Source organism: Oncorhynchus keta, chromosome 1, assembly GCF_023373465.1.
Source record: "Oncorhynchus keta strain PuntledgeMale-10-30-2019 chromosome 1, Oket_V2, whole genome shotgun sequence".
Classification (NCBI taxonomy): domain Eukaryota; kingdom Metazoa; phylum Chordata; class Actinopteri; order Salmoniformes; family Salmonidae; genus Oncorhynchus; species Oncorhynchus keta.
Window position 1 is genome coordinate 58,529,603 of NC_068421.1, and position 26,831 is coordinate 58,556,433.

Sequence of the window (26,831 nt, forward strand, 5' to 3'; positions counted from 1 at the left end):
TACAATTCTACATTTTGTCATGAGGTTAAGAGAAAATGTTACATTTTTAAAGCACATTTTCTGCAATTCTACACTTTTTGGTATGGGTCATAGAGAAAAATGTACCGTTTTGTAGCTCATCTCATGCTATTGTTCACATTTTGCCAAGAGGTTGAGAGAAATTTTTGCAGTTGTAAAGCAAATTTCCTGCAATTCGACACATTTTGGTATCATATGATATCTGGGGGGAACCCGACCTCCAGGTGGCCCCCAACCCCTGTGTGCCCATTTGGTAATCCAGCCCTGCAAAAGCAATTTATTCATGTGTGGAAAGGGAAGCAATTGTCAGTGGGGCAATGGGAATAAGGTATGTTGAGAATCAGACACCTATCAAAGAAAGTAAGTTAACTTTTGTCTATGAAAAAACACTTTTTGTTGCTCGTGTGAGTTTGTGTTTTTGATTATTCTTTTTTTAATGATGTTTGTGTAGTATGCACTGGATTTTTGGTGTGTTATTGTTTCATTTATCCATTTTGTGTTTAAAAAGTCTGCAAAAATGTATAATGTAAAATGACCTTGTATCCATTTTGTTTCTCATTGTGGGTTTGTGTGTACATTGAAGTTAACTATTTTGTCCACAAGAGGGCAACATATTTCACACTATCAATCTGGAGGCAAGACAGAATGCAGGACAGAATCAGCCATTACTAGTGGTTGTTAATTCATCTGACAAAAATGACAGGTTCAAGCAGTGGACTGTGATGGTATTAAGATAAAACTGCATCATTAGTGTATTGAAAACATACACATAGAGCACTTCAAGTTATGGTTGACAACATGAAATTAATTTGTATATATGTGTCCATATTGACACAAATTACACTGAACAAAAATATAAACACAACATGTAAAGTGTTGGTCCCATGTTTCGTGAACTGAAATAAAATATCCCAGAAATGTTTCATACACACAAAAAGCTTATTTCTCTGAAATGTTGTGCACAAATTTGTTTACATCCCTGTTCGTGAGCATTTCTCCTTTACCAAGGTAAACCATCCATACGACAGGTGTGGCATATCACGAAGCTGATCATTACACAGGTGCACCTTGTGCTGGGGGACAATAAAAGACCATTATAGGAACGTAATGCCACAGATGTATCAAGTTTTGAGGGAGTGTGCAATTGGCATGCTGACTGCAGGAGTGTCCAGCAGGGCTGTTGGCAGAAAATGTTATGTTAATTTCTCTGCTGCCTCCAACGTCATTTTAGATTATACTCGTCGTCCTCACTAGGGTCTTGACCTGACTGCAGTTCGGCATCTTAACTGACTTCAAAGGGCAAATGCTCACCTTAGAATGCCATTGGCATGCTGGAGAAGTGTGCTCTTCACGGTTTCAACTGTACCAGGCAGATGGCAGGCAGCGTGTATGACGTCGTGTGGGCAAGCGGTTTGCTGATGTCAACGTTGGGAACAGAGTGCCTCATGGTGGCAGTGGGGTTATGGTATGGGTAGGCATAAGCTATGGACAACGAACACAATTGCATTTTATCGATGGCAATTTGAATGCACAAAGATAATGTGATGAGATCCTGAGGCCCGTTGCCGTGCCATTCATCCGCCGCCATCACCTCATGTTTCAGCATAATAATACACGGCCCCATGTCGCAAAGATCTGTACACAATTACTGGAAGCTGAAAATGTCCCAGTTCTTCCATGCATGCATTCTCACCAGACATGTTGAGGATGTTTGGGATCCTCTGGATCAACGCGTACGACCAAGTGTTCCAGTTCCAGGCAATATCCAGCAACTTCGCACCGCCATTGAAGAGGAGTGAGACAACATTCCACAATCAACAGCCTGATCAACTATATGCGAAGGAGATGCATGAGGGAAATAGTGGTCCCACCAGACACTGACTGTCTTTCTGATCCATGCCCCTACCTTTTTTAATCCATCTCTGTAACCGACAGATGCATAGCTGTATTCCTAGTCATATAAAAGCCATAGAATAGGACCTAATGAATTTGACTGAATTGACTGATTTGCTTCTATGAACTGTAACTCAGCAAAATATTTGAAATTGCTGCATGTTCCGTTTATATTTTTGTTCCGTATATTTCACTTGTGGATAAATGTAGAACGTGAAAAACAGATTTTTTTTGCATACATTAATTTGACATATTTTCTAAACACAGGTTATTGCAGCACATCAATAGTATCAGCGCTGGCTGTATTTATCAAAACAGCCCATGGCTTCATACTTATTTTAATGATGTGGCTGTCTTTTAATAAACATGATTTGACTTGTATCTTATTTCGACCACCTTAGGGCTGTAAATCTAATTGACTGATTTTTTAAATATTTTTAAATGTGATTTAGAAGTCACAGCATTTCCTTTCGGTGTAAATTAATCTGAAGACGGATACAATGATATTTGCCACGTGTATCTATCTTTCATGTGTCCATTGAAAACATCTGGTCACTCATTATAATGTCAGACCACTCTGTCAAGCCACCAGGTTCCAGCTGAGGGGAGAACAAGAATGGAGGAACACTTAAAAAAGCCTAAAAGCTTTCAACATTAAAAGACAGTGTGCATACAGTACACGATGCTTTACAGTCACAGCTGGACATCACATACAGTACACGATGCTTTACAGTCACAGCTGGACATCACATACAGTACACGATGCCTTACAGTCACAGCTGGACATCACATACAGTACACGATGCCTTACAGTCACAGCTGGACATCACATACAGTACACGATGCCTTACAGTCACAGCTGGACATCACATACAGTACACGATGCCTTACAGTCACAGCTGGACATCACATACAGTACACGATGCCTTACAGTCACAGCTGGACATCACATACAGTACACGATGCCTTACAGTCACAGCTGGACATCACATACAGTACACGATGCCTTACAGTCACAGCTGGACATCACATACAGTACACGATGCCTTACAGTCACAGCTGGACATCACATACAGTACACGATGCCTTACAGTCACAGCTGGACATCACATACAGTACACGATGCCTTAAAGTCACAGCTGGACATCACATACAGTACACGATGCCTTACAGTCACAGCTGGACATCACATACAGTACACGATGCCTTAAAGTCACAGCTGGACATCACATACAGTACACGATGCCTTACAGTCACAGCTGGACATCACATACAGTACACGATGCCTTACAGTCACAGCTGGACATCACATACAGTACACAATGCCTTACAGTCACAGCTGGACATCACATACAGTGAATACACTTCTCTATGCCTCCCTGCAATTTAGACTGACTGGGAGGAAATTGGCTAGAATGATCCCGTTCCCACACTGTGTCAGCACACCCTCTCTGCTCCCCAAATGAAAAGAGTGTCACAGGGGTCGTGTCTGGGCAGCTCCCTTGAGGATAGGGCCAGTCTGCAGGCCATGTCTGAAGTCTCCTCTGCCTGGTTGCTGCCTGGTCCCTATAGCAACAGCCCTGGCGGCTGCAGACGGCAGACATGGGGCCTCCAAACACATGCACATAATTAATGTGATTATATAGATATGTCAACCCTGTCACCTTCCAGTTCATTAAGCTGGACACTCTCCCAGACCTGTCAGAGGCTAGTAGAGGCCTGGGTCTGCCTGGCCATATACAGCGCTTTGCATTTGCCTTTTACCTGGAGGGACAATCAGAGCCAGCTTAATGCAGGGGCTTACTGGGGCTGAAGCCCCTGGGCCCCTGCCCGTGGGGGGCCTAAGAGACAGCAAATAGTACAAAATAAATAGCCTGCTGCTGCACTGCTAATCATCAGATGGGAGGAGAGAAGGTAGGGGGCCCATGTGGGTAACTGGGGGGCCCTACCTTGATTGGGTTACTGATTTTTTAATATATATATTTTTTTTTAAATAATAAACTGCATAATAAATAAATGTGACTGGTCAATTGTGTGAGTCAGGGGGGCTAGGTTCAATATTTTATCCAACCACAGGACTGGGGTTGGATAAAAAAAATTGAGCCTAGCCCCTGCCACACAATCTCTCGATGTTCAAAATAAACCAGAGAGCATAATTTATCCACAGAGTATCAATAGTTCATAAAAAATAACTGTGGAATAAGTTTTATCACAAGCACATACGCCAAAATGAAGGAAAAGTATTTGCCCCATTTTCATATTTTTGATACTGAATGTTATCAGAGCTTCAACGAAAACCTAATATTAGATTCAAGGGAACCCGAGTTTACAAATAACAAAAAAAATGGATACTTTATTTATTTATTTAATTAACAAAGTTATTCAACATCCAATATTCCTGTGTGAAAAAGTAATTGCCCTCTTACACTCAATAACTGGTTGTGCCACCTTAAACTGCAATTCCTGCAACCAAACACGTCCTGTAGTTTTTGTTCAGTCTCACATTGCTGTAGATGAATTTTGTCCCACTCTTGCACAGTTGGGTCATGCAGCAAGACAATGATCTCAAACACACAATCAAGTCTACATGAAAATGGCTAAAAAGCAACAAATTTGAAGTTTTTGAAAGGCCAATCCCAATTGTTGTGGCAGGATTGAAATTAGCAGTTCATGCTTGAAAACCCACAAATATCGCTGAGTTAAAGCAGTTCTGCATGGAAGAGTGGGACAGAGATCCTCCACAGTGATGTGAGAGGCTGATCAACGAATGCAGAAAGTGTTTGGTAGGAATCATTGCAGTTAAATGTGGCACAACCAGTTATTGAGTGTAAGGGGGCAATTACTCTTTCACACAGGGGCAATTACTCTTTCACACAGGGGCATTGGGTGTTACATAACTTTGTTTACAATATTAATGAAAAAAAGTATGTAATTGTTGTGTTATTTGTTCACTCAGGTTCCCTTTATCTAATATTAGGTTTTGGTTGAAGATCTGATAACATTTTGTGTAAAAAATATGCAAAAATAGAGAAACTTTGAAAGAGGCAAGTACTTTTTCACAGCACTGAATGTATTATATTTCTATGGTTGGTTGCCTTTTGCAGATATAAAAATACAATCCTAGGAAAAGCACACAGTTTGGAATCAAATGCCTACCACCGAAAAGAGAAGTGTGTAGAACCAATAGAAACCATGTTTTCTCAACAACTTCCAATTTGTAGCTAACAGAAGCATTGTTTTTCAAAGTAGCTCATCTTGAGAAAGGCTATTGCCACGACGAGCGCATCGGCCATCACCGTGAGTAGCCTATCGGGCCAGATTTAGAAATCATAGGCCCCAAGGCTTTGGGTTCTTTTCGATTTGTGGTCAAATTACTGTTTAACAAAAAGCCCCTTTATAATAAAGCCATAAAAACATTTGCCATGTGGCATAGGCTACAGTTGACTACATGCGTTTTTAGGATTTCCACACATGGAGAACATTTTTAGCAGCTTTTTAAAAATGCATTTCATGCAATTCTACATCATTCACATGACAGAAGACATTCATTGAATCTTTTTAATTTCACACAAATGACCAAAATGAGTGGCAACTCTGACACTGACAAGCTGAGCTCAATCTGGTCTTCAATTCAAACAAACAATAGCCAGGTCAATGAAGCAACACACAGATTGTACAATATTAGGAGGAAATATATACAGTATACAGTATATATATATATATATATATCAATGGCTACAGTAGGCTACTAAATAAAATTTCCATTGGCACACTGACTTACCTAATGATGAAGATGAAGCCATAGGCTCAACTGTGGCCTATGCCGCAAGCATTATCACGGCTTTATTATAAAGGGGCTTTTTCTTCATCAGTAAATTTACCCCAGCATCAAATTGCATCTTGGTGCACAGATTTGTTTACAGATCATGATGGTGTACTCGGAATGGGGGCTATAACAACAAAGCGCCAGGGCCTATGATTTCTTAATCTGGCAATGGAGGGTTTGGTGTGAATGTTAGGGAGAAAATTCTCCCAATGAAGTCAAAGTACTCAGATTAGCTGTGTTGCCATCATTGTAAAAGGCTCCATGATTTCAAAAGCATCACAAAGGCAAATGAATGATAAGATTAAAAAGGGGGGGGAATATTTCTTGAACATTTCACTCAAAGTTTTCCAGCACATCATATAAAAATCTATTGTTAAACTGTTAAAGTATTTTGTTATTGCAAGAGATATTTAGGATCAGAATCTCAGCCATCCATAATACACAGGGTTCCAAGGTGTTAACTGCTCCCCTCTCTGGTAAGTTCTCAGTGTTTGAGCACGATTTCCTCCATTGAAGCATATCCCAACTCACCGGCACATAAAGGCTCAGACAAGGGGCCGTCCCTCTCTAAATTGGGCATCTTTGTGGGTTTTGACTGGATGTGGAAGTCAAATAATATCTCCAATAAATCATGTCAGCTCTGAATAACACCCTGCTGGCCGCAGTCTGGCTGTGACACATCTGAGGGAAGGTTTTGTTACTTATTACCAGGGATATCTGACAGAAGTTTGCTGTACAATATCCAGCTGTTTTTAACCATATCATTCCACAGTAGGAGTGATATCCAGCTGTTTTTAACCATATCATTCCACAGTAGGAGTGATATCCAGCTGTTTTTAACCATATCATTCCACAGTAGGAGTGATATCCAGCTGTTTTTAACCATATCATTCCACAGTAGGAGTGATATCCAGCTGTTTTTAACCATATCATTCCACAGTAGGAGTGATATCCAGCTGTTTTTAACCATATCATTCCACAGTAGGAGTGATATCCAGCTGTTTTTAACCATACCATTCCACAGTAGGAGTGATATCCAGCTGTTTTTAACCATATCATTCCACAGTAGGAGTGATATCCAGCTGTTTTTAACCATATCATTCCACAGTAGGAGTGATATCCAGAAAAAAAGATACAATTTGAGGCAGAACAATGTTAAATTGTGATACTGCATCACATTGCTAAAAAGCTAAATGAAATTGATCACACAAAAATCTAAATATATTTAACACAAATATATTAGATTGGAGGAATAAGTGCAGTGAAATTATCAACGATTAAAATATTATCCACTCTGGAGGTTAAGGTCAGAGGTGAGGGTCAATTCAGCAGCTAGACACCATTGTCATGGATGATGTATTTTGTCAAATGGTGAATTAACTTCGAAAAAGCCCTTTCTTTTCTCCCACATATGATATACCAGACAAGTCAAGTCAGTGGGAGAAATGAAAAGCTTAAATTTTAATTAAAACATTTTGCTGGGATAATTAAAACATGTGGTATTGGCTAAGGTGCGATTAATCACCAATAATAAAAAGACAAGATTTAAAACAAGAGTTTAATAATTTCATAAGCCAATAACATTTGCCACACAGACAACAGAATAAAACATTTGGTATACAACTAAAAGTTCAAACCGTGCATTCATAAGTCTTCTGTTGAAAAAAACATTTTCATACAAACCACACAACGTAAAATGAATACCAAACATTCAATCAATCTGATTTTTATTTTATTTTTTTAAACACAGAAATCACACTTTCCAAAAACAAAACGACCCAAAAGTCCAACAGCATGACACCTGTACCTTTCCAACATGATCAGTGGCAATAGAGTATAAATAAGTCAATTCATTGTTTTTTAAACCGTTGACACGACAAAATCTGCAACACATTTCAGACCTAGGTTTAAGTTTCAGGCAAGATTTGTTCTAAGCCTACATCATCCTAAAAAGGGGCAATCTGCAGTTGCTACATAAAATGTTTCACTTATAAATTGTTACCCATTGATTCTTGAAGAATATAACTTAATGCCTCATGAGCTCAGTTCAACTGTTCTACCCTATCAGAACCAAAATAAGCTCGTTTTAATCCAATGTTTGTAAACAAAGTATATAGAAAACTATATAGCCTCAAAACACGGTTAAAACGATCATTTTGATATCATGGATGGTCAGTCCTTGCATCCATAGCTCTGTCTATACATTCAAGAGTGGATACATTTTCCCTCCCCATCCCTCAGCTTTTACCGAAACAGGGGCGGGGAAGGCGCTTCGTTATTGTTTCAACTGCTGATTGACGCTTTAAGTGTAAATGATTGTTTGGCAGCAAAACAAAATGCAGGAAATACTTTGTTCAAACAAATTCAACTGACAAACTTTGTTGGGACTGAAAGATGGTTGCTAATACAGGTAAGATTTGCCAAATCCAGGCTGGGCTGGAGTGTTATTGAATGATACAGATACAGATAGCTGTTATCACCCGTCTACTATTTTGCAGAAAAAAAGAGATATCTTATCATTGACTCAAAATCCCTGAGTTTCCAGGCACTTAGAATTCTTCACTGAATACCTCCATTAAAACACAGTAAAATATCCTCAGTGCTTTGTTTTAAAAGGTGGGTAACTAATGATTAAGGAGAATGGACGATCGAGTGGTGATGACTGCTGAATAGACTGAACTCCACAGGTTCATTTACAATCAGTACGGTACAGCAGAACTAAAGGACGAAAATAAATAAAGCATCAAGCACTTCTGAAATCAGCCTCTACTAGCAAACTAGGCTGGAAGTAGTGGTAGCTTTTCCTACTAGAAACAACTCATTTGCAACATTTCCTGATACTATATGATAAAATAAAAAGGTAACACTGGCTTCAAATGCATTTGTTAAAACAGAGAAATGTGATACATAGCAGTTGGACAGAATCCAGTCCACAATATACAGCATTTCATCATAGTCCTGGTCAAGGTCTAAGGGTCTGACTGGGCCCACAGGACAACAAGGTAGTAGTAGTAAGGTGTCAGCATGTCAGAAACCATCACATCCCTTTTGATATCGGTGACACCTTTGTTACAGTAACAGACAGGAGCACACACATCCTGTCCATTTGTTGTATTGAGTTTGACCTGCCTGGAACACTGGCACGGTGTTAGCTAGAGATTAAGGGTAGTGTAGTCCTCTTCAGTTCTGCATGAGGTACTGGTGGAAGTAAATGCCAAACAGGCTGCTGATGACTTGGCAGGCGGCCACCCACCAGGTGAGGAAGGCAAAGAGGCCTCTGAAGAAGAGGGGGGTGAGGACGGAGCGCAGGGCCGAGAAGCCCTCGGTTAGACGGGCCACCGTGGCCTGGATGTCCTCCTCCATGTCCTCCACCCCCTCTTCGTCCTCCTCCAGCCCTGGCAGGATGGGAGAGACCGTGGGCATTACCAGGGCAGGGGTCACCCCCGGAGCCTGCTCTGCACCACTCCATGAGAAGTCACCTGAGATACAAAAAAGTCAGTAGGAACAAATTGGTGTTACAACGAGACATTTGAAAGGCACAACTGAAATACATTACATTTCCATGGATCAAGCATTGTGATGAAACTGTTGGTATATTATCATAACTCCATATTGTTAAATTATAGAATGCAGATTCTCAGCATTTACATAGGGCCACCTAAGGCCTCACTAAAAATCGGATGAGAATTTGTGGTTTGCGTACAGTTTAGCAGCTGTTATAGCAGTGTACCAAAATTATTATGCTACTAGCTCCTAGCAACGCAGTCAAATGTCAAACAGCTAACATGTAAAGAAAAATACAACAACAAAAAAGGCAAGAACGGCAGGATGAATCCAATTAACAAACCAAATAGCACTGAAGCAGTATCAAAATGCAATCTATGCAAATGTACATCAGCGGAATTTACACAACAGCTAAGAATGACATGCAGAGCAGTAGATATATTATAGTGAGATATGTGAAGAATCCAGTATATAAATAAATATGCAGTGTGTATAAATAATGAAACTATTATTAGAATATAAGAAAAAGCGAGGAATCATTTTCCCCCCCCTCAAAGCTAGTTGTTGCCATGTTAGGTACTGTACATGTCTTACCAAGGGCCTTCAGAGCCAGAGTAGAGAAGAGGATGAGTAGAACAGGGACCATGTACTGCAGGGTGACTATGGTCAGGTAGCAGAACACACGGGTCACCTGGAAGGACAACAACGTCAAAAGACTCATGGGTTTAAGGCCTCATCTGGTTCTCCAAACAACTCAAAATAATTGCTTTCACATGAAAGCGTTGCCATTTAGATGTGTTGTCGGACCTTCCTCTGGATGTCGATGGCGGCAATGCGCCCCGCCTCCTTCTTCATCTGGTCCACCCACTTCTGGGAAAGGTTGAGGTAGGCTTGCATGTGGTAGCGGGTGAGGGCCAGCCTCAGGCAGCACAGAACCACCACTGTCCACAGACGAACACTGTCAAACACCGCACTTGACATACTGGGAATATATCACACACACACACAAGATCTGTTAACACCTTGAGAAGGAATCAGCACAAGAGAGTGCTAAATGGTCACATTTGTAATATTGGAGTCCAGGAAACAAACACACACTTACAGGGTGACTGAGGTCTTCCCCATTGGAGCGTTCCCCAGGAAATCCCTAGCAATGGGTTTGATCCACAACACGATCACCACAACTGGGGCCAGGAAGCTCATGTGCAACAACATTCTATGGGAAGCAGAAAACAGCACAACACCCAAACAGTAGTAGTCAGTGGAACCAGTTGGTTATTTGGTTTCACAGTTAAACACTTATTTATGTGTTCTTACTGGATGAATGGGCGGTCTGAGTTCATCTGAACTGCGTCCAGGTGGGTCTGGGCTAGGCGGAGGCCAGGGAAGGCCAGCAAAGCACCAATAAAAGCACAGATGGCAGCCAGACCCAACTTCACAGTCAGCTTGGTCACAGGGACTCTGATGGGAGTCCAAATATAATAGCAAACATTAAAGGGGCACATTTGCCAACACAGATCACTAAAAGCATATTGTCGGTCAATGAATGACTGGCAACTACTCTATGGACCCAAGTTGTGATTTTAATTTTTGAAAAGAAACAAATTCAACTGTCCAACTAAAAGATACTTACGACCAATCAGCAAAGCCTTGATGTTTTGCGAAAACCTCAAGGTTGTCAAAAAGACTGTTAAAACCTGCAATACAAATGATGAAAAAGCCCAAACTGAAATGATAAAATTAACTAAATAAATGTGTTATACATAGCCTAATGAGGCATGCCATAGTAGGGGTTAATGTAGTGCACATACCAGGCTCCAGGCCAAACTCCAGGTAGTCCTCTCTGACCACCAGCACCAGCATGGCCACCAGCAGAGACAGGAAGCCAAAGGCCAGGCACACCGAGCGCTCGCCTCCCTCGTCAGACCTGAAGTAGTGGCCCATCAGGGAGTGGAGGGTTTTCCTGTGAGAGTTAAGGGAAACACAGGGACAACCGGACAGTCCTTTGGAAACAAAACGGCTCCAATCAAGGAGCAGCACAATATTGATGCATCCAAGTATTTTTCTGGCACAGTACATGTTTGGGTTATTCATTTTACCAGGGTCCCACTTTGTAGAAAGTGACGAACACAGTTCTTACATAATAACATTGGCAAGTACAGTGAGTACAACTTCAGTTAGTCTAAGTTGACATTGTAACATAGTACTTACAGCTGTTTTCTTACAAATAGTTCATAATAATACTTTTTCAAAATTGTAATACAATTGTGGTTTTCCAGAGCGAGGGTGAACTGAAGGATACAGGCAGCAGAGAACGGTCAGCACACACCAGATGGCCCCAATGTGGACCTCCTTGGCAGGGTCCACTACACAAAAGTAGCCCTCAGTGAAAAGGTAGATGCCCATGGCATACACTGCAAAGTCAATCAACCACTGGTACTCCAGGAAGAATCGCAGTACTGAGAATGGGAAAGGAGAGGCAAAGCAGAAACATTGTAAGGAAAAGATAAGGCCTAAAATACAAAGCCAGCTAAGGCTTGGAGGGCATTTCAGTTTGCAGTAGTGGTGAAAAAACAGCTAGCTGGAGCTCGTCTGAGCGGTCGGCCACATCCTTTCCCCTATACAAGTCCATTCCTAATTGTAACACAAAGATTACCCCTATGATGTGTGTGTGTGTGCGCTCACAACTGTGTGGTGGTGATCAAGAGACAACAACTCTGGATATGGACACATCTGCCTTGTTCTAGCCTGACAGCCTGTAGCAAGTCAGAACCTTAACAATCAGCATTACGTACTAGCTGTGAGGGAATTCCCAGCTGACCGCTCAGACGAGCTCTAGTTAGCTGTTTTTTCAAGGTTCTTCGAATCGTTGGGATTCTGACCTGGCTACAGTGATGGCGTGCGTACCAGTGAGCTGCGAGGCCTTACGCACCTCTCACATCCTACAGTCGTCCAACCCAGCTCCAGGCCTTCTCAGCAGTCAGGGAGTGACCACACTAGGGTTGGGTGATAACCAGATTTTTACGAGGACCTGCGTCATGTGCAGGAAGAGATCAGGAGGGCGTACTCACCACCGCTGGAGCACCATTTCTGCCGCTACTCTCCTGACCGTCACCACTCTAGGCCCCCCCGGTTAGAGCCATCATCCCCACCTTGGGAGTGCCAACACAGCCTATACTCCCCGAGTCAGCCAGGCTCCCTAATCCACGAGAGACACTACTCCACGAGAGACACTACTCCAGGCCTCTCCAGCCAGAGCACTTGCCACCTCCATGGGACCGTTGGGACTTCCACTATGTCCAGAGGTGACCCAGTTATTTACCAGATCGTCGTCACTCAGGCCCCCCTGGCTGGAGGCGTATATACAGTTGAAGTCGGAAGTTTACATACACTTAGATTGGAGTCATTATAACTCATTTTTCAACCACTCCTCAATTTTCTTGTTAACTAACTATAATTTTGGCAAGTCGGTTTCTTTGTGCATCACACAAGTCATTTTTGCAACAATTGTTTACAGATTATTTCACTTATAATTTACTGTATCACAATTCCAGTGGGTCAAAAGTTTACATGCACTAAGTAGACTGTGCCTTTAAACAGCTTGGAAAATTCCATTCCATGGCTCGTGATTAGGCGAATTGACATAATTTGAGTCAATTGGAGGTGTACCTGTGGATGTATTTCAAGGCCTACCTTCAAACTCAGTGCCTCTTCACTTCACATAATGGGAAAATCTAAAGGAATCAGCAAAGACCTCAGGAAAACAAATGTAGACCTCCACAAGTCTGGTTCATCCTTGGGAGCAATTTCCAAACGCCTGAAGGTACCACGTTCATCTGTACAAACAATAGTAAGCAAGTATAAAAAGCATGGGACCACGCAGCAGTCATACAATGCAGGAAGGAGAAGCGTTCTGTCTCCTAGAGATGAACGTACTTTGGTGTGAAAAGCGCAAATCAATCCCAAAGAAATGTCCTTTGGTCTGATGAAACAAAAATAGAACTGTTTGGCCATAATGACCATGGTTATGCTCGGAGGAAAAAGGGGGAGGCTGGCAAGCCAAAGAACACCATCCCAACCGCGAAGCACAGGCGTGGCAGCATCATGTTGTGGGGGTACATTGCTGCAGGAGGGACTGGTGCACTTCACAAAATAGATGGCATCATGAAGATGGAAAATTACGTGGATATATTGAAGCAACATCTCAAGACATCAGTCAGGAAGTTAAAGCTTGGTCGCAAATGGGTCTTCCAAATGGACAATGACCACAAGCATACTTACAAAGTTGTTTCAAAATGGCTTAAGGACAAGAAAGTGAAGGTATTGGAGTGGCCATCACAAAGCCCTGACCTCAATCCTATAGAAAATTTGTGGGCAGAACTGAAAAAGCGTGTGCGAGCAAGGAGGCCTTCAGGGTAGTCCTCTACTCACAGTGCGGACTCCCTGGTGGTCGAGGCGGATGCTTGGGTGTCCAAGGTTCGACTGTCTGCTGCCCTGAAACCTTCAGCCATAAAGTCTCCAACCCCCTCCTGCTCCGGAGCCCAAACTAGCGGTGGATTATTCACCCATGCCTAGGATGGAGGAACAGCCTGCAGTTCAGATGTTGGGGCCTCCCCCACCATGGTCGGGTGGGATCAGTCCTACCCGGCCTTCAGTCTCTGAACTTAGTTGCAGGTTCACACTGTTCTGACTTAGGTTCCGGGACTTCTGCCTTAGAATGGAATATGACTGGGGGCCTAGCACTATGATCCCTGCACTAATAGCCCCTAAGTTTGCTGCTCTGCCAAGTCCTAAGCAACTTACCCAGATATGTCCCATGTTTGCTCCACCGTCAGGCCGGGGGCCCCTGCAGCTCCCTAGCCCACCAGGTTTAGAGACGCGTAAGAGCTAAGCCCTCAGTTAGCTGCCCTGCTTGCAGTCTCCTGCCTTAATTGGACGGCAGATCCCTAGCTGGCCAGGCTTTCAGCTTCCTGACCTGCTAGGTGACAAGTTTCCTGTGCTAGGCCCTCAGTCTTTACCACCAGGTCCTCAGTTGTACTAGGTCCGCTTTCTCCTGCCCTAGTCAGCCCTCAGTCCCTAGCCCATGTGAGTCATCAGGTTCCTACGCCGCTAGGCTCAGTTACCTAATCTACCAGTAGGCCCAAAGATCTACCACTCTCCCAGCTCTCAGTCGTTCACCCTGGCAGGTCCAGGGTCAGTTCACCCTGGCAGGTCCAGGGTCAGTTCACCCTGGCAGGTCCAGGGTCAGTTCACCCTGGCAGGTCCAGGGTCAGTTCACCCTGGCAGGTCCAGGGTCAGTTCACCCTGGCAGGTCCAGGGTCAGTTCACCCTGGCAGGTCCAGGGTCAGTTCACCCTGGCAGGTCCAGGGTCAGTTCACCCTGGCAGGTCCAGGGTCAGTTCACCCTGGCAGGTCCAGGGTCAGCTCACCCTGGCAGGTCCAGGATCAGCTCACCCTGGCAGGTCCAGGGTCAGCTCACCCTAGCTGGTCCAGGGTCAGTTCACCCCGGCAGGCCCAAAGTTATCAGTACTAGCCTCCCAGCCATCTGCCGTTCTAGTTTCGCTGTCTCCAGCATTAGTTAGACCTCAGTCCACTGCTCCGCCAAGCTATAAGTTCTCTGCCCCACTAGGTCTGCAGCCTCTGCCCTCAGTTGGTCCACAACCCCCAGCCTTAGTCAGCAAGGAGACAGCTCAGTGCTACATGCCAAACCACTTGTCCTAGTTCTAGGCCCTTGGTCTCCTGTCCCCTTAGGATCTGGGTTATCTGCTCCTCTAGGTGTGTAGTCCCTGCCTCTAGCCAGTTCGCAGCCTGTCCTAGCGCGAGGCTACAAGTTCCCTGCTCAGCTAGTTTTGTAGCCTCCCGCTATACCTGGCTTGCAGTCCTCAGTCTTAGTATTGGTTTCAAGTCCCCTGCACTGTTAGGCCCTCAGCCCCCTGACCCAGGGTGGCTGCTGTCTCCAGTTCTGGAGGGCCGCCGGCCTCCTGCACTGGTTAACCCTCCGTTCAGTCGCAACTCGGAGACCACCTGACAGTCTCCGAGCCTGCACCTGCCTCCGGATCGTCTAACTTCGGTCTGTAACGTCTGAACCGTTTGGGCTACACTAATATACAGTACTAGTCAAAAGTTTGGACACACTCATTCAAGGGTTTTTCTTAATTTTTTACTATTTTCTACATTTTAGAATAATAGTGAAGACATATGGAATCATGTAGTAACCAACAAAGTGTTAAATCTAAATACATTTGAGGTGAGATTCTTCCAAGTTGCCACCCTTTACCTTGATGACAGCTTTTCACACTCTTGGCATTCTCTCAACCAGCTTCATGAGGTAGTCACCTGGAATGCATTTCAATTAACAGGTGTGCCTTGTTAAAAGTTAATTTGTGGAACCTCTTTCCAACTTATTGTGTTTGAGCCAATCAGTTGTTTTGTGACAAGGGGCTAAAGTGGGCTAAGTCCATATTATGGCAAGATCAGCTCAAACAAGCAAAGAGAAACGTACACAAACGTCATATACAGTCCATCATTACTTTAGGACATAAAGGTTAGTTAATCCGTAAAATTTCAAGAACTTTGAACGTTTCTTCAAGTGCAGTCGCAAAAACCATCAAGCGCTATGATGAAACTGGCTCTCATGAGGACCGCCGCAGGAAAGGAAGACCCAGAGTTACCTCTGCTGCAGAGGGTAAGTTCATTAGAGTTACCAGCCTCAGAAATTGCAGCCCAAATAAATGCTTTAGAGTTCAAGTAACAGACACATCAACATCAACTGTTCAAAGCAGACTGCGTGAACCAGGCCTACATGGTCGAATTGCTGCAAAGAAACCACTACTAAAGGACACCAATAAGAAAAAGAGACTTGCTTGGGCCAAGAAGCACGAGAAATGGACATTAGACCAGTGGAAATCTGTCCTTTGGTTTGATGAGTCCAAAATTGAGATTTTTGGATCCAACCGCCGTGTCTTTGTGAGACGCAGAGTAGGTAAACAGATGATCTCCGCATGTGCAGTTCCCACCGTGAAGCATGGGGGAGGTGGTGTGCTTTGCTGGTGACACGGTCTGTGATTTATTTAGAATTCAAGGCACACAATCAGCATGGCTACCACAGCATTCTGCAGCGATATGCCATCCCATCTGGTTTGCGCTTAGTGGGACTATAATTTGTTTTTCAACAGGACAATGACCCAACACACCTCCAGGCTGTGTAAGGGCTATTTGACCAAGGAGAGTGATGGAGTGCTGCATCAGATGACCTGGCCTACACAATCACCTGACCTCAACCCAATTGAGATAGTTTGGGATGAGTTGGACAAAAGAGTGAAGGAAAAGCAGCCAACAAGTGCTCACCAAGACCACTGGAAAATCATTCCTCATGAAGCTGATTGAGAGAATGCCAAGAGTGTGCAAAGCTGTCAACAAGGCAAAGGGTGGGTTCTTTGAAGAATCTAAAACATATTTTGATTTGTTTAACACTTTTTTGGTTGCTACATGATTCCATGTGTTATTTCATAGTTTTGAAGTCTTCACCATTATTATACAACGTAGAAAATAGTAAAAGGAAAAATCCTTGAATGAGAAGGTGTGTCCAAACTTTTGACTGGTACTATATATGGAGACTGTTTAATGCCAAAAATTTGGGGTTAAATACATGTAAAAAATAATGTTTCCTGATCTTTCTTATCTCTCTCAGATATAGGAGAGACAATTCAGAACAAACTTCTTTTTGATATATTTTGGGGACTCTCTTATTCAATGTGCTTATATGTGCTAATAGCAGTAAGACCCTAAATCATTTAAAATTGTTAAAAACATTTTTTTAGTTCAAGGGGTTTTAAACTCAAAATCAAAAAGCTAAATGATCCTTGATATGACCTTCTTAAAACAATTCCATATAGCTTAGTAGAACCCCCCCCCTCCCGTGGATTAGAGACTAAGTTAGAGACTAAGTCCCCCAGTACAACCTTTTTCAAGTTGTTTGGATTTATATAAGAAATCCAAGGGCAGCTGTAAAAAAGGCCATGCCTGTGCACAGGACTTTCCCCACAGTCCCTTAAGGGTGGATCACTCTCCATCACAGCTGTCCATCACAGCCCTTCGTTTTCAGCCAATCAGTGGGCTTGGACACGCATGTGGACACTGCACCTGCCCATTCTAGCTGACACAAGAAGAGGACACAGGTTTTGGTGACCAAGTTACTTGACTACATTTGTAGTACTGCTGTGATTATGCACCTAATTCCCTTGTAAATTTAGGATGGCCTACAGCTGGTGGAAATTGTGTATATCATTATTGCATTGCTTGCATGAGTATTTATGCACAATATGTTAGTTTAGAAATTGTTATTTTATAGCTTGTAATGTTTGCACATTCTACCACTGCGCATTCATGGTTCTCACTAGTGCTATGCAATGGCGAGTTTCTAGAAGTTTCAGACGGTCCTCGAAGCTCGCTCGCTCGCTCGCGCGTGCAGTCTGATGTACGACTCTGTAGGACCAGAGACAGACCAGATAAGATCTACATCAGGCCAGAGAGAGAGGGCTATAAATCGTGCCTGTCCGAGTTATTAGTTCTCTCTCTGCTATGTGTGTATGTAATGCCATTATGTAAAGATCCTGTTGTATTGCTACATTATAGTAGATCTTATCTGGTCTGTCTCTGGTCCCACAGAGTCGTACATCAGACTGTGCAAGTGCGAGCTTCGAGGACCGTCTCTGAAACTTTTATCAGGCTCTAGAAACATGCCATGGCATAAGACTAACGCAAACTATGAATGCGCAGTGGTAGAATGTGCATACACTACAAGCTATACTATAATAATTTCTAAACAAACATATTGTGCGTAAATACTTATGCAAGTGATGTAATAATGATATACAGTGGCAAGAAAAAGTATGTGAACCATTTGGAATTTCTGCATAAATTGGTCATAAAACTTGATCCGATCTTCATCTAAGTCACAACAATAGACAAACAGTCTGCTTATACTAATATCACACAAACAATGATATGTTTTCATGTCTTGATTGAACACACCGTGTAAACATTCACAGTGTAGGGTGGGAAAAGTATGTGAACCCTTGGATTTAATAACTGGTTGACCCTCAATTGGCAGCAATAAACTCAACCAAACATTTTCTGTAGTTGCAGACCAGACCTGCACAACAGTCAGGAGGAATTTTGGACCAGTCATCTTTACCAAACTGTTTCAGTTCAGCAATATTCTTAGGATGCCTGGTATGAACCGCTCGAGGTCATGCCACAGCATTTTAAAATGGGGTTGAGGTCAGGAATCTGACTGGGCCACTCCAGAAGGCGTATTTTCTTCTGTTGAAGCCATTCTGTTGTTTGATTTACTTCTGTGTTTTGGGTCGTTGTCTTGTTGCATCACCCAACTTCTGTTTAATCTGTCCACAGAATATTTTCCAGAAGGGCTGTGGAACTTCCAGGTGCTCTTTTGCGAACTTCAGACGTGCAGCAATGTTTCTTTTGGACAGCAGTAGCTTCATCCGTGGTGTCCTCCAATGAACACCATTCTTGTTTAGTGTTTCACGTATTGTAGACTCATCAACTGAGATGTTATCATGTTCCAGAGATTTCTGTAAGTCTTTAGCTGACACTCTCAGATTCTTAACCTCATTGAGCATTCTGCGCTGTGCTCTTGCAGCCATCTTTGCAGAACAGCCAGGAGAGTAGCGACAGTGCTGAACTTTCTCCATTTATAGACAATTTGTCTTACCGTGGACTGATGAAAATCAAGGCTTTTAGAGATACTTTTGTAACCCTTTCCAACTTCATGCAAGTCAACTATTCTTAATCTTAGGTCTTCTGAGATGTCTTTTGTTCGAGGCATGGTTCACATCAGGCAATGCTTCTTGTGAATAGCAAACTCAAATTTTGTGTGTGTTTTTTATAGGGCAGCTCTAACCAACATCTCCAATCTCGTCTCATTGATTGGACTTCAGGTTAGCTGACTCCTAACTCCAATTAGCTTTTGGAGAAGTCATTAGCATAGGGGTTCACATACATTTTCCAACCTACACTGTGAATATTTAAATGATGTATTCAATATAGGCATGAAAAACACAATAATTTATTTGTTATTAGTTTATGCACACTGTGTTTTGTCTATTGTTGTGACTAAGATGAAGATCAGATCAAATGTTATGACTAATTTATGCAAAACTCCAGGTAATTCCAAAGGGTTCATACTTTTTCTTGCCACTGTACACAATATACACCAGCAGTAGGCCATCTGAAATATTCAAGGGAATGAGGTGCAGGATAACAGTAGAGCTACAATACAGACCAATAAACTAAACAGCTAAGCATTACTAAACAGCATAAAATCCCCAGTCGTAGACCCCACAACTTACTTTCCTGGATGCACACACAATGTTCCTTGAGTAAACAGTAAACTAGGTCACCAGCCAAAACTTGTGTACTCTTCTTGTGACATCGATAAAACTCTGAGCTACAACGGGCAGGTGCGGGGTCCACATGCGTGTCCAAGCCCACTGATTTAAAATGGTAATGGCGCCGTAGGGGATGGCTGCTGTTTTATGGGCTCCTAACCAACTGTGCTATTTTGTGTGTTTTTTTTCACATTGTTTGTAACTTATTTTGTACATAATGTTGCTGCTACCTTCTATTATAACCGAAAAGAGCTTCTGGATATCAGAACAGCGATCACTCACCTCGAACTGGACAAAGATTTTTTTTCTTTAATCAGTCTGACACGAAGGATATACTGCTTCTCTGAGACCAGGCCCAAATCTCTGTCATTCGCGTGAAGAACAGATGGAATTACAGGGGGCGGAGATTAGGGAGCCTTGTGAGAATTTGTTGGTGAGTGGGTAACCCACCTCTACCATGAGTTCAATTAGCCAACGTGCAATCACTGGAAAATAAACTGAATGATCTTTGCTCGAGACCATCTTACCAACAGGAGATGAAAAATTGTAATATCTTACATTTCAACGAGTCGTGGCTGAATGACGACATGCAAAATATACCGCTGGCTGGGTTATCCGTGCATCGGCAGGTCAGAACAGCTACGTCTGGTAAGACGAGCGGTGGGGGAGTGACCATTTGTGAATAACAGCTAGTGCACAATGTCTAATATTAAGGTAGTCTCGAGGTATTGCTCACCTGAGGTAGTGTACCTCATGATAAGCTGTAGACCACACTATCTACCAAGAGTTTACATCTATATATTTCGTAGCTGTCTATTTACCACCACAATGCTGGTGCTGGCACTAAGACGTACAGCTTGTTGAGTGCAAAGGCCATAAGCAAACAGGAAAATGCTATTCAGAAGTGACGCACCTAGTGGCCGGGGACTTTAATGCCGGCAAACTTGTGTCCGTTTTTACTTCATTTCTACCTGCATGTCACATGGGCAACCAGAGAGGGAAAAAAACTATTGTTCACCTTTGCTCCACACAGAGATGCATACAAAGCTCTCTCCCTCACCCTCCATTTGGCAAATCGGACCATAACACTCCCGATTCCTGGTCACAAGCAAAAACTAAAGCAAGAAGTACCAGTAACTTGCTCAATACAGAGGTGGTCAGATGAGGCGGAAGCTAGGCTACAGGACTGTTTTGCTAGCACAGTACACGCTGATTCGGTGAGCGAGTTTATTAGCAAGTGCACCAGTGATGTTGTACCCACGGTGACAATTAAAACCTTCCCCAACCAGAAACCGTGGATTGATAGCAGCATTCGCGCAAAACTGAAAGCGCAAACCACTGCTTTTAATCATGGCAAGGCGACCAGAAACATGACCGAAGACAAACCGTGTAGCTATTCAATCCGCAAGGCAATCAAACTAGCTAAGCGTCCATAAGTAGAGTCGCAATTCAACGGCTCAGACATGAGACGTGTGTGGCAGGGTCTACAGTCAATCACGAATTACAAAAAGAAAACCAGCCCTGTCGCAGACACCGATGTCTTGCTCCCAGACAAACTAAACAACTTCTTTGCTCACTTTGAGGACAATACAGTGCCACGGACACGGCCCGCTACCAAAATCTGCGGGCCCTCCTTCACCGCAGCCAATGTGAGTAAAACATTTAAAGTGTTAACCCTCGCAAGGCTGCCGACCCAGACGGCCTCCCTAGCCACGTCCTTGGAGCATGCGCAGACCAGCTGGCTAGTGTGTTTACAGACATATTCAATCAATCCATATCCCAGTCTGCTGTTCCCACATGCTTCAAGAGGGCCACCATTGTTCCTGTTCCCAAGAAAGCTAAGATAACTGAGCTAAACGACTACCGCCCCGTAGCACTCACTTCCGTCATCATGAAGTGCTTTGAGAGACCAGTCAAGGATCATATCACCTCCACCCTACCTGACACCCTAGACCCACGCCAATGTGCTTACCACACCAATAGGTCCACAGACGACACAGTCGCAATCACACTGCCCTAACCCATCTGGACAAGAGGAATAGCTATGTAAGAATGCTGTTCATCGATTACAGCTCAGCATTTAACACCATAGTACCCTCCAAACTCGTCATTAAGCTCGAGACCCTGGGTCTCAACCCCGCCCTGTGCAACAGGGTCCTGAGCTTCGACGGGCAGCCTCCAGGTGGTGAGGGTAGGAAACAACATCTCCATCCCACTGATCCTCAACACTGTTGCCCCACAAGGGTGCGTTCTCAACCCTCTCCTGTACTCCCTGTTCACCCATGACTGCGTGGCCATGCACGCCTCCAACTCAATCATCAAGTTTGCAGACGACACTAGTGGTAGGCTTGATTACCAACAACGATGAGACGGCCCACAGGGAGGAGGTGAGGGCCCGCTGAGTGTGGTGTCAGGAAAATAACCTCATACTCAACGTCAACAAAATAAAGGAGATGATCGTGGACTTCAGGAAACAGCAGAGGGCACACCCTCCTATCCACGTCAACGGGACAGTAGTGGAGAAGGTGGAAAGTTAAGTTCCTCAGCGTACAAATCATGGACAAACTGAAATGGTCCACCCACACAGACAGCGTGGTGAAGAGGGCGCAACAGCACCTCTTCGAACTCAGGAGGCTGAAGAAATGTGCCTTGTCACCAAAAAACAAACTTTTACAGATGCACAATCGAGAGCATCCTGTCGGGCTGTATCACTGGCTGGTACGGCAACTGCATCGCCCACAACCGTAAGGCTCTCCAGAGGGTAGTGAAGTCTACACAACGCATCACCGGGGGGAAACTACCTGCCCTCCAGGACACCTACACCACCCGATGTCACAGGAAGGCCATAAAGATCATCAAGGACAACAACCACCCGAGCCACTGCCTGTTCACCCCGCTATCATCCAGAAGGCAATGTCAGTACAGGTGCATCAAAGCAGGGACCGAGAGACTGAAAAACAGCTTCTATCTCAAGGCCATCAGACTGTTAATCAGCCACCACTAACATTGAGTGGCTGCTGCCAACACACTGACTCAACTCCAGCCACTTAATTAAAAATTGGATGTAATAAATGTATCACTAGTCACTTTAAACAATGCTACTTTATATAATGTTTACATATCCTACATTACTCATCTCATATATACAGTTGAAGTCGGAAGTTTACATACACTTAAGTTCGAGTCATTAAAACTCGTTTTTCAACCACTCCACAAATGTCTTATTAACAAACTATAGTCTTGGCAAGTCAGTTTGGACATCTACTTTGTGCATGACACAAGTAATTGTTCCAAAAATTGTTGACAGACAGATTATTTCACTGTATCACAATTACAGTGGGTCAAAAGTTAATCAACACTAAGTTGATTGTGCCTTTAAACAGCTTGGAAAATTCCAGAAAAGAATGTCATGGCTTTAGAAGCTTCTGATAGGCTAATTGACATCATTTAAGACAATTGGAGGTGTACCTGTGGATGTATTTCAAGGCCTACCTTCAAACTCAGTGCCTCTTTCCTTGACATCAGAGGAAAATCGAAAGAAATCAGCCAAGACCTCAGAAAAAAATTGTAGACCTCCACAAGTCTGGTTCATCCTTGGGAGCAATTTCCTAACGCCTGAAGGTACCACGTCCATCTGTACAAACAATAGTACGCAAGTATAAACACCATGGAACCACGCAGCCATCATACCGCTCAGGAAGGACAAGCGTTCTGTCTCCTAGAGATGAAAGTACTTTAGTGCGAAAAATGCAAATCAATCCCAGAACAACAGCAAAGGACCTTGTGAAGATGCTGGAGGAAACTGGTACAAAAGTATCTATATCCACAGTAAAACTAATCCTATATCGACATAACCTGAAGGCCGCTCAGCAAGGAAGAAGCCACTGCTCCAAAACCGCCATAAGAAAAGAAAAGCTTTGCTGCAGGAGGGACTGGTGCACTTCACAAAATAGATGGCATCGTGAGGAAAGACAATTATGTGGATATATTGAAGCAACATCTCAAGACATCAGTCAGAAAGTTAAAGCTTGGTCACAACTGGATCCTGGACTTTCTGACGGCCTCCACTGGTGGTAAGGGTAGACAACAACACATCTGAAGCGCTGAATGTCAACATGGGGGCCCATCAGGGGTGCGTGCTTAGTCCCCTCCTGTACTCCCTGTTCACCCACGACTGGAAGGTCTGATCACAGACAACATTGAGACAGCCTATCGGGAGGTCAGAGACCTGGCAGTGTGGTGCCAGGACAACAACCTCTCCCTCAACGTGACCAAGACAAAAGGAGCTTATCGTAGACTACAGGAAAAGGAGGGTCTACCACACCCCCATTCACATCGACGGGGCTGTAGTGGAGAGTTTCAGATAACTTGGTGTCCACATCACCAACAAACTATAATGGTCCAAACACACCATGACAGTCGTGAAGAAGACCAGTTGCATCACCGCCTGGTATGGCAACTGCTTGGCATCCGACCCGTAAGGCACTACAGACGATAGTGCTTAAGGCCCAGTACATCACTGGGGCCAGGCTTCCTGTCATCCTGGACCTATATACTTGGCGGTGTCAGAGGAAGGCCCAAAAAATTGTCAAAGACTCCAGTCACCAAAGTCATAGACTGTTCTCTCAGCACGGCAAGGGGTACCAGAGCGGCAAGTGTAGGTCCAAAAGACTCCTTAACAGCTTCTACCCCCTAACACTGCTGAACAATTAATCAATTGACCACCCAGACAATTTATATTGACCCCCCCCCCTTTCTTTCTTTTTACACTGCTGCTACTCACTGTTTATTATCTATGCATAGACACTTTACCCCAACCGACATGTGCAAACTACCTCGACTAACCTGTACCCCCGCACACTGTCTCAGTACCGGTACCCTCTGTATGTAGCCTTATTGTTATTTTATTGTGTTACTTTTTATTTTATTACTTAAGTGTATTTAGTAAATATTTTCTTAACTCTATTTCTTGAATCGTTGGTTAAGGGCTTGTAAGTAAGCATTTCACAGTAAGGTCTACACAATATATATTCGGCGCATGTTACAAATACAACTTGATTTGATCTTTGATTGTCCGAAAATGATGGGCTATGATTGACAGCTAAGATGGAGAGATAGCCACCCTAAAAGGATTTTTGGGAAAGTCCCATGCACAGGCATGGCCTTTTTTTTTTTACAAGTGGTGCTTTTGTTTATTTACCAAGGGCATCAAGGACGCCGACTGGAGCTTTTTCTAAGTGAAGGTCAATGTCCTTGGGAACTGTGAGAGGCTTGCTGTCCCCGTTCTGTCTCCTACAAAACAGAAGTAGTCAGCAAACATTTCCTTTAACAGCCAGTCTACCACCATAAGAGTGCTACAAAGGCAGCAGACACCAGTTGTACTGTATCATCATGCCCCCTCCCACCTGTCCCCAGCTCACACCTGTCTCTCTTGCTGGGCTTGCTGGGCATCTGTTTTCCAGCTAGGGCACACAGCTCTCCCTCAGAGGGGTGTTTGAACCGGAAAAGACTGAAAGGATAAAGTTAGATTTGTTTAAAAAATATATACACACCCCAAGTAAGTTATTAGCTAGTAGTAGGGTTACAGTTGTTTTTTCAAATAAATGGCCCCTGATAAGGTCTAAGAGTTTATCATGGCCTTATGATCATACCAGGAATGTCAAGACCCTTACCATGAAGTCAACATTACCAAGACATAGCTACACCCAATCTCCAAAGCCACTTCTGTATATGACATTTGTGTACATGACTTTACCTGCCATTGCACAGGAGCCAGCGGGCAAATGAACAGTGTGGAGCCATTCTCTGCATGATGCTAGCAGCCAGCAAGCTGACCACCAGCTGCACTCCAATCAGCGCCTGCTCAGTGAGAGAGAACACACACTTGGTTAATCAAACTAAAGTACAAAAATGTGTTAACCCAACTTTTATAGACAGCCAACATGGAATTTCCAGATACATTTTTCATCTGACACATCAGCTGCTCTGCATTTCAAAGGAGTCGCTACTAACATTACATCTGCCAAAGGGTGGGGGGCGCACTCCCTACCGTGTCAGTCATTCAACTTTTCAACGAAGAAACCAAATCCTCTACAGCCAATGAAATAAATTGCCCAAGATAGCCACGACAGGAGGTATAGTGGCTGTGAAGGTTTAAGTTAACCATCCATGATAGCAGCCCAAGCAAGCTAGCTAGCGTATTGTGCAACGTGTACATAACTAGTAAAATTAATGGAAAGAGCTATTTATGCTGCTAGCTAACTTCAAACTGACACCCAGCCAGCTATCAGCTTGCAGGGAACCTATAGCTAGCTAACTTCGTTCCTTTACAGGTAGTTGATCATGCTAAGCGAGCTAGGCTAACTATTTTGTAGTCAAATACGTGTAACAGTGGCTAAAAGCTAGCTACAAGCATTAGCTAGCGAAGCTTTACATGCTGCGTGCAAGTGGCTACAGCAAAAGATTTAGCTACTCACCATCTCTTCAATTATCCGAAGTTTTTTTCGTAGTGTTAGCTACACACGCGTGTAGGTAGCTTTCAGTGTCTTGACAGCTGATGACATGTGAAACTCGGGCTGCATTCAGTACATAAAAACGTAATAGAACGTTTCATTTGAACCAAAACGGGGCTGTACACCAGGAGCGCGTACGTATCTCAAAGTCTGTTCAGGAACGTAAAAGAACGTTTTGGGAAAACGTGTGTTCAATACAAACTGTTCCGCAACGTATCAAGCGGTCATGCTAATTGAACGCACCCCCTGATTTGGGTTCCATGATCCTCAGAAAGACAAGCGTTTTCATTGGATCGAGAAGCCTGTTGACGATTTAATTGGATACCCTTATAAAATATTTTTAAAAAATTGGAAGATTTCCAGTAAAAATATTCCTCGGTCACAATGGCTGTGTTCGAGAGCATCAAAACCGTGATGTATCTTGGGTAAATTGTGACTGACTGATCTTCAAATAATATTGAGTAGTTATTTAGACTGCAAGGTGATTTGTAGATCAGTCAGTCTCGACTCTCATTTCAAGTCGGCTACAAGGTCGAACGCACCCAATAACAATAATCATGTATTTTCTCATGGAGAAAATCAATTGTTTCACCAGCTTAGCAATAAAAAGCAGTGGTGGGAAAAGTACCCAATAGTCATACTTGAGTAAAAGTAAAGATACCTTAAT

At 43.4% G+C, this 26,831-nt stretch overlaps 1 protein-coding gene across 2 annotated transcripts; it reads right to left on the reverse strand.

Moving 5' to 3' along the window:
- Nucleotides 1–7,452: 7,452 nt before the first annotated feature.
- On the reverse strand, nucleotides 7,453–26,340 carry LOC118389164 (transmembrane protein 161A-like). 2 transcript variants are annotated; one of them, XM_035778987.2, is made up of 12 exons: nucleotides 26,129–26,340; nucleotides 25,408–25,511; nucleotides 25,075–25,161; nucleotides 24,853–24,944; nucleotides 11,544–11,700; nucleotides 11,053–11,204; nucleotides 10,875–10,938; nucleotides 10,559–10,702; nucleotides 10,344–10,457; nucleotides 10,049–10,223; nucleotides 9,836–9,932; nucleotides 7,453–9,216 (listed from the first exon to the last, which is right to left on the reverse strand). In XM_035778987.2, the coding sequence occupies exons 1-12, from the start codon at nucleotides 26,129–26,131 to the stop codon at nucleotides 8,918–8,920; spliced, it is 1,488 nt and encodes a 495-aa protein (XP_035634880.1). In that variant the 5' UTR covers nucleotides 26,132–26,340; the 3' UTR covers nucleotides 7,453–8,917. The 2 variants fall into 2 exon arrangements, with proteins under 2 accessions (XP_035634880.1, XP_035634872.1); XM_035778979.2 differs by lacking the exon at nucleotides 26,129–26,340 and adding an exon at nucleotides 25,702–26,019.
- Nucleotides 26,341–26,831: the final 491 nt, after the last annotated feature.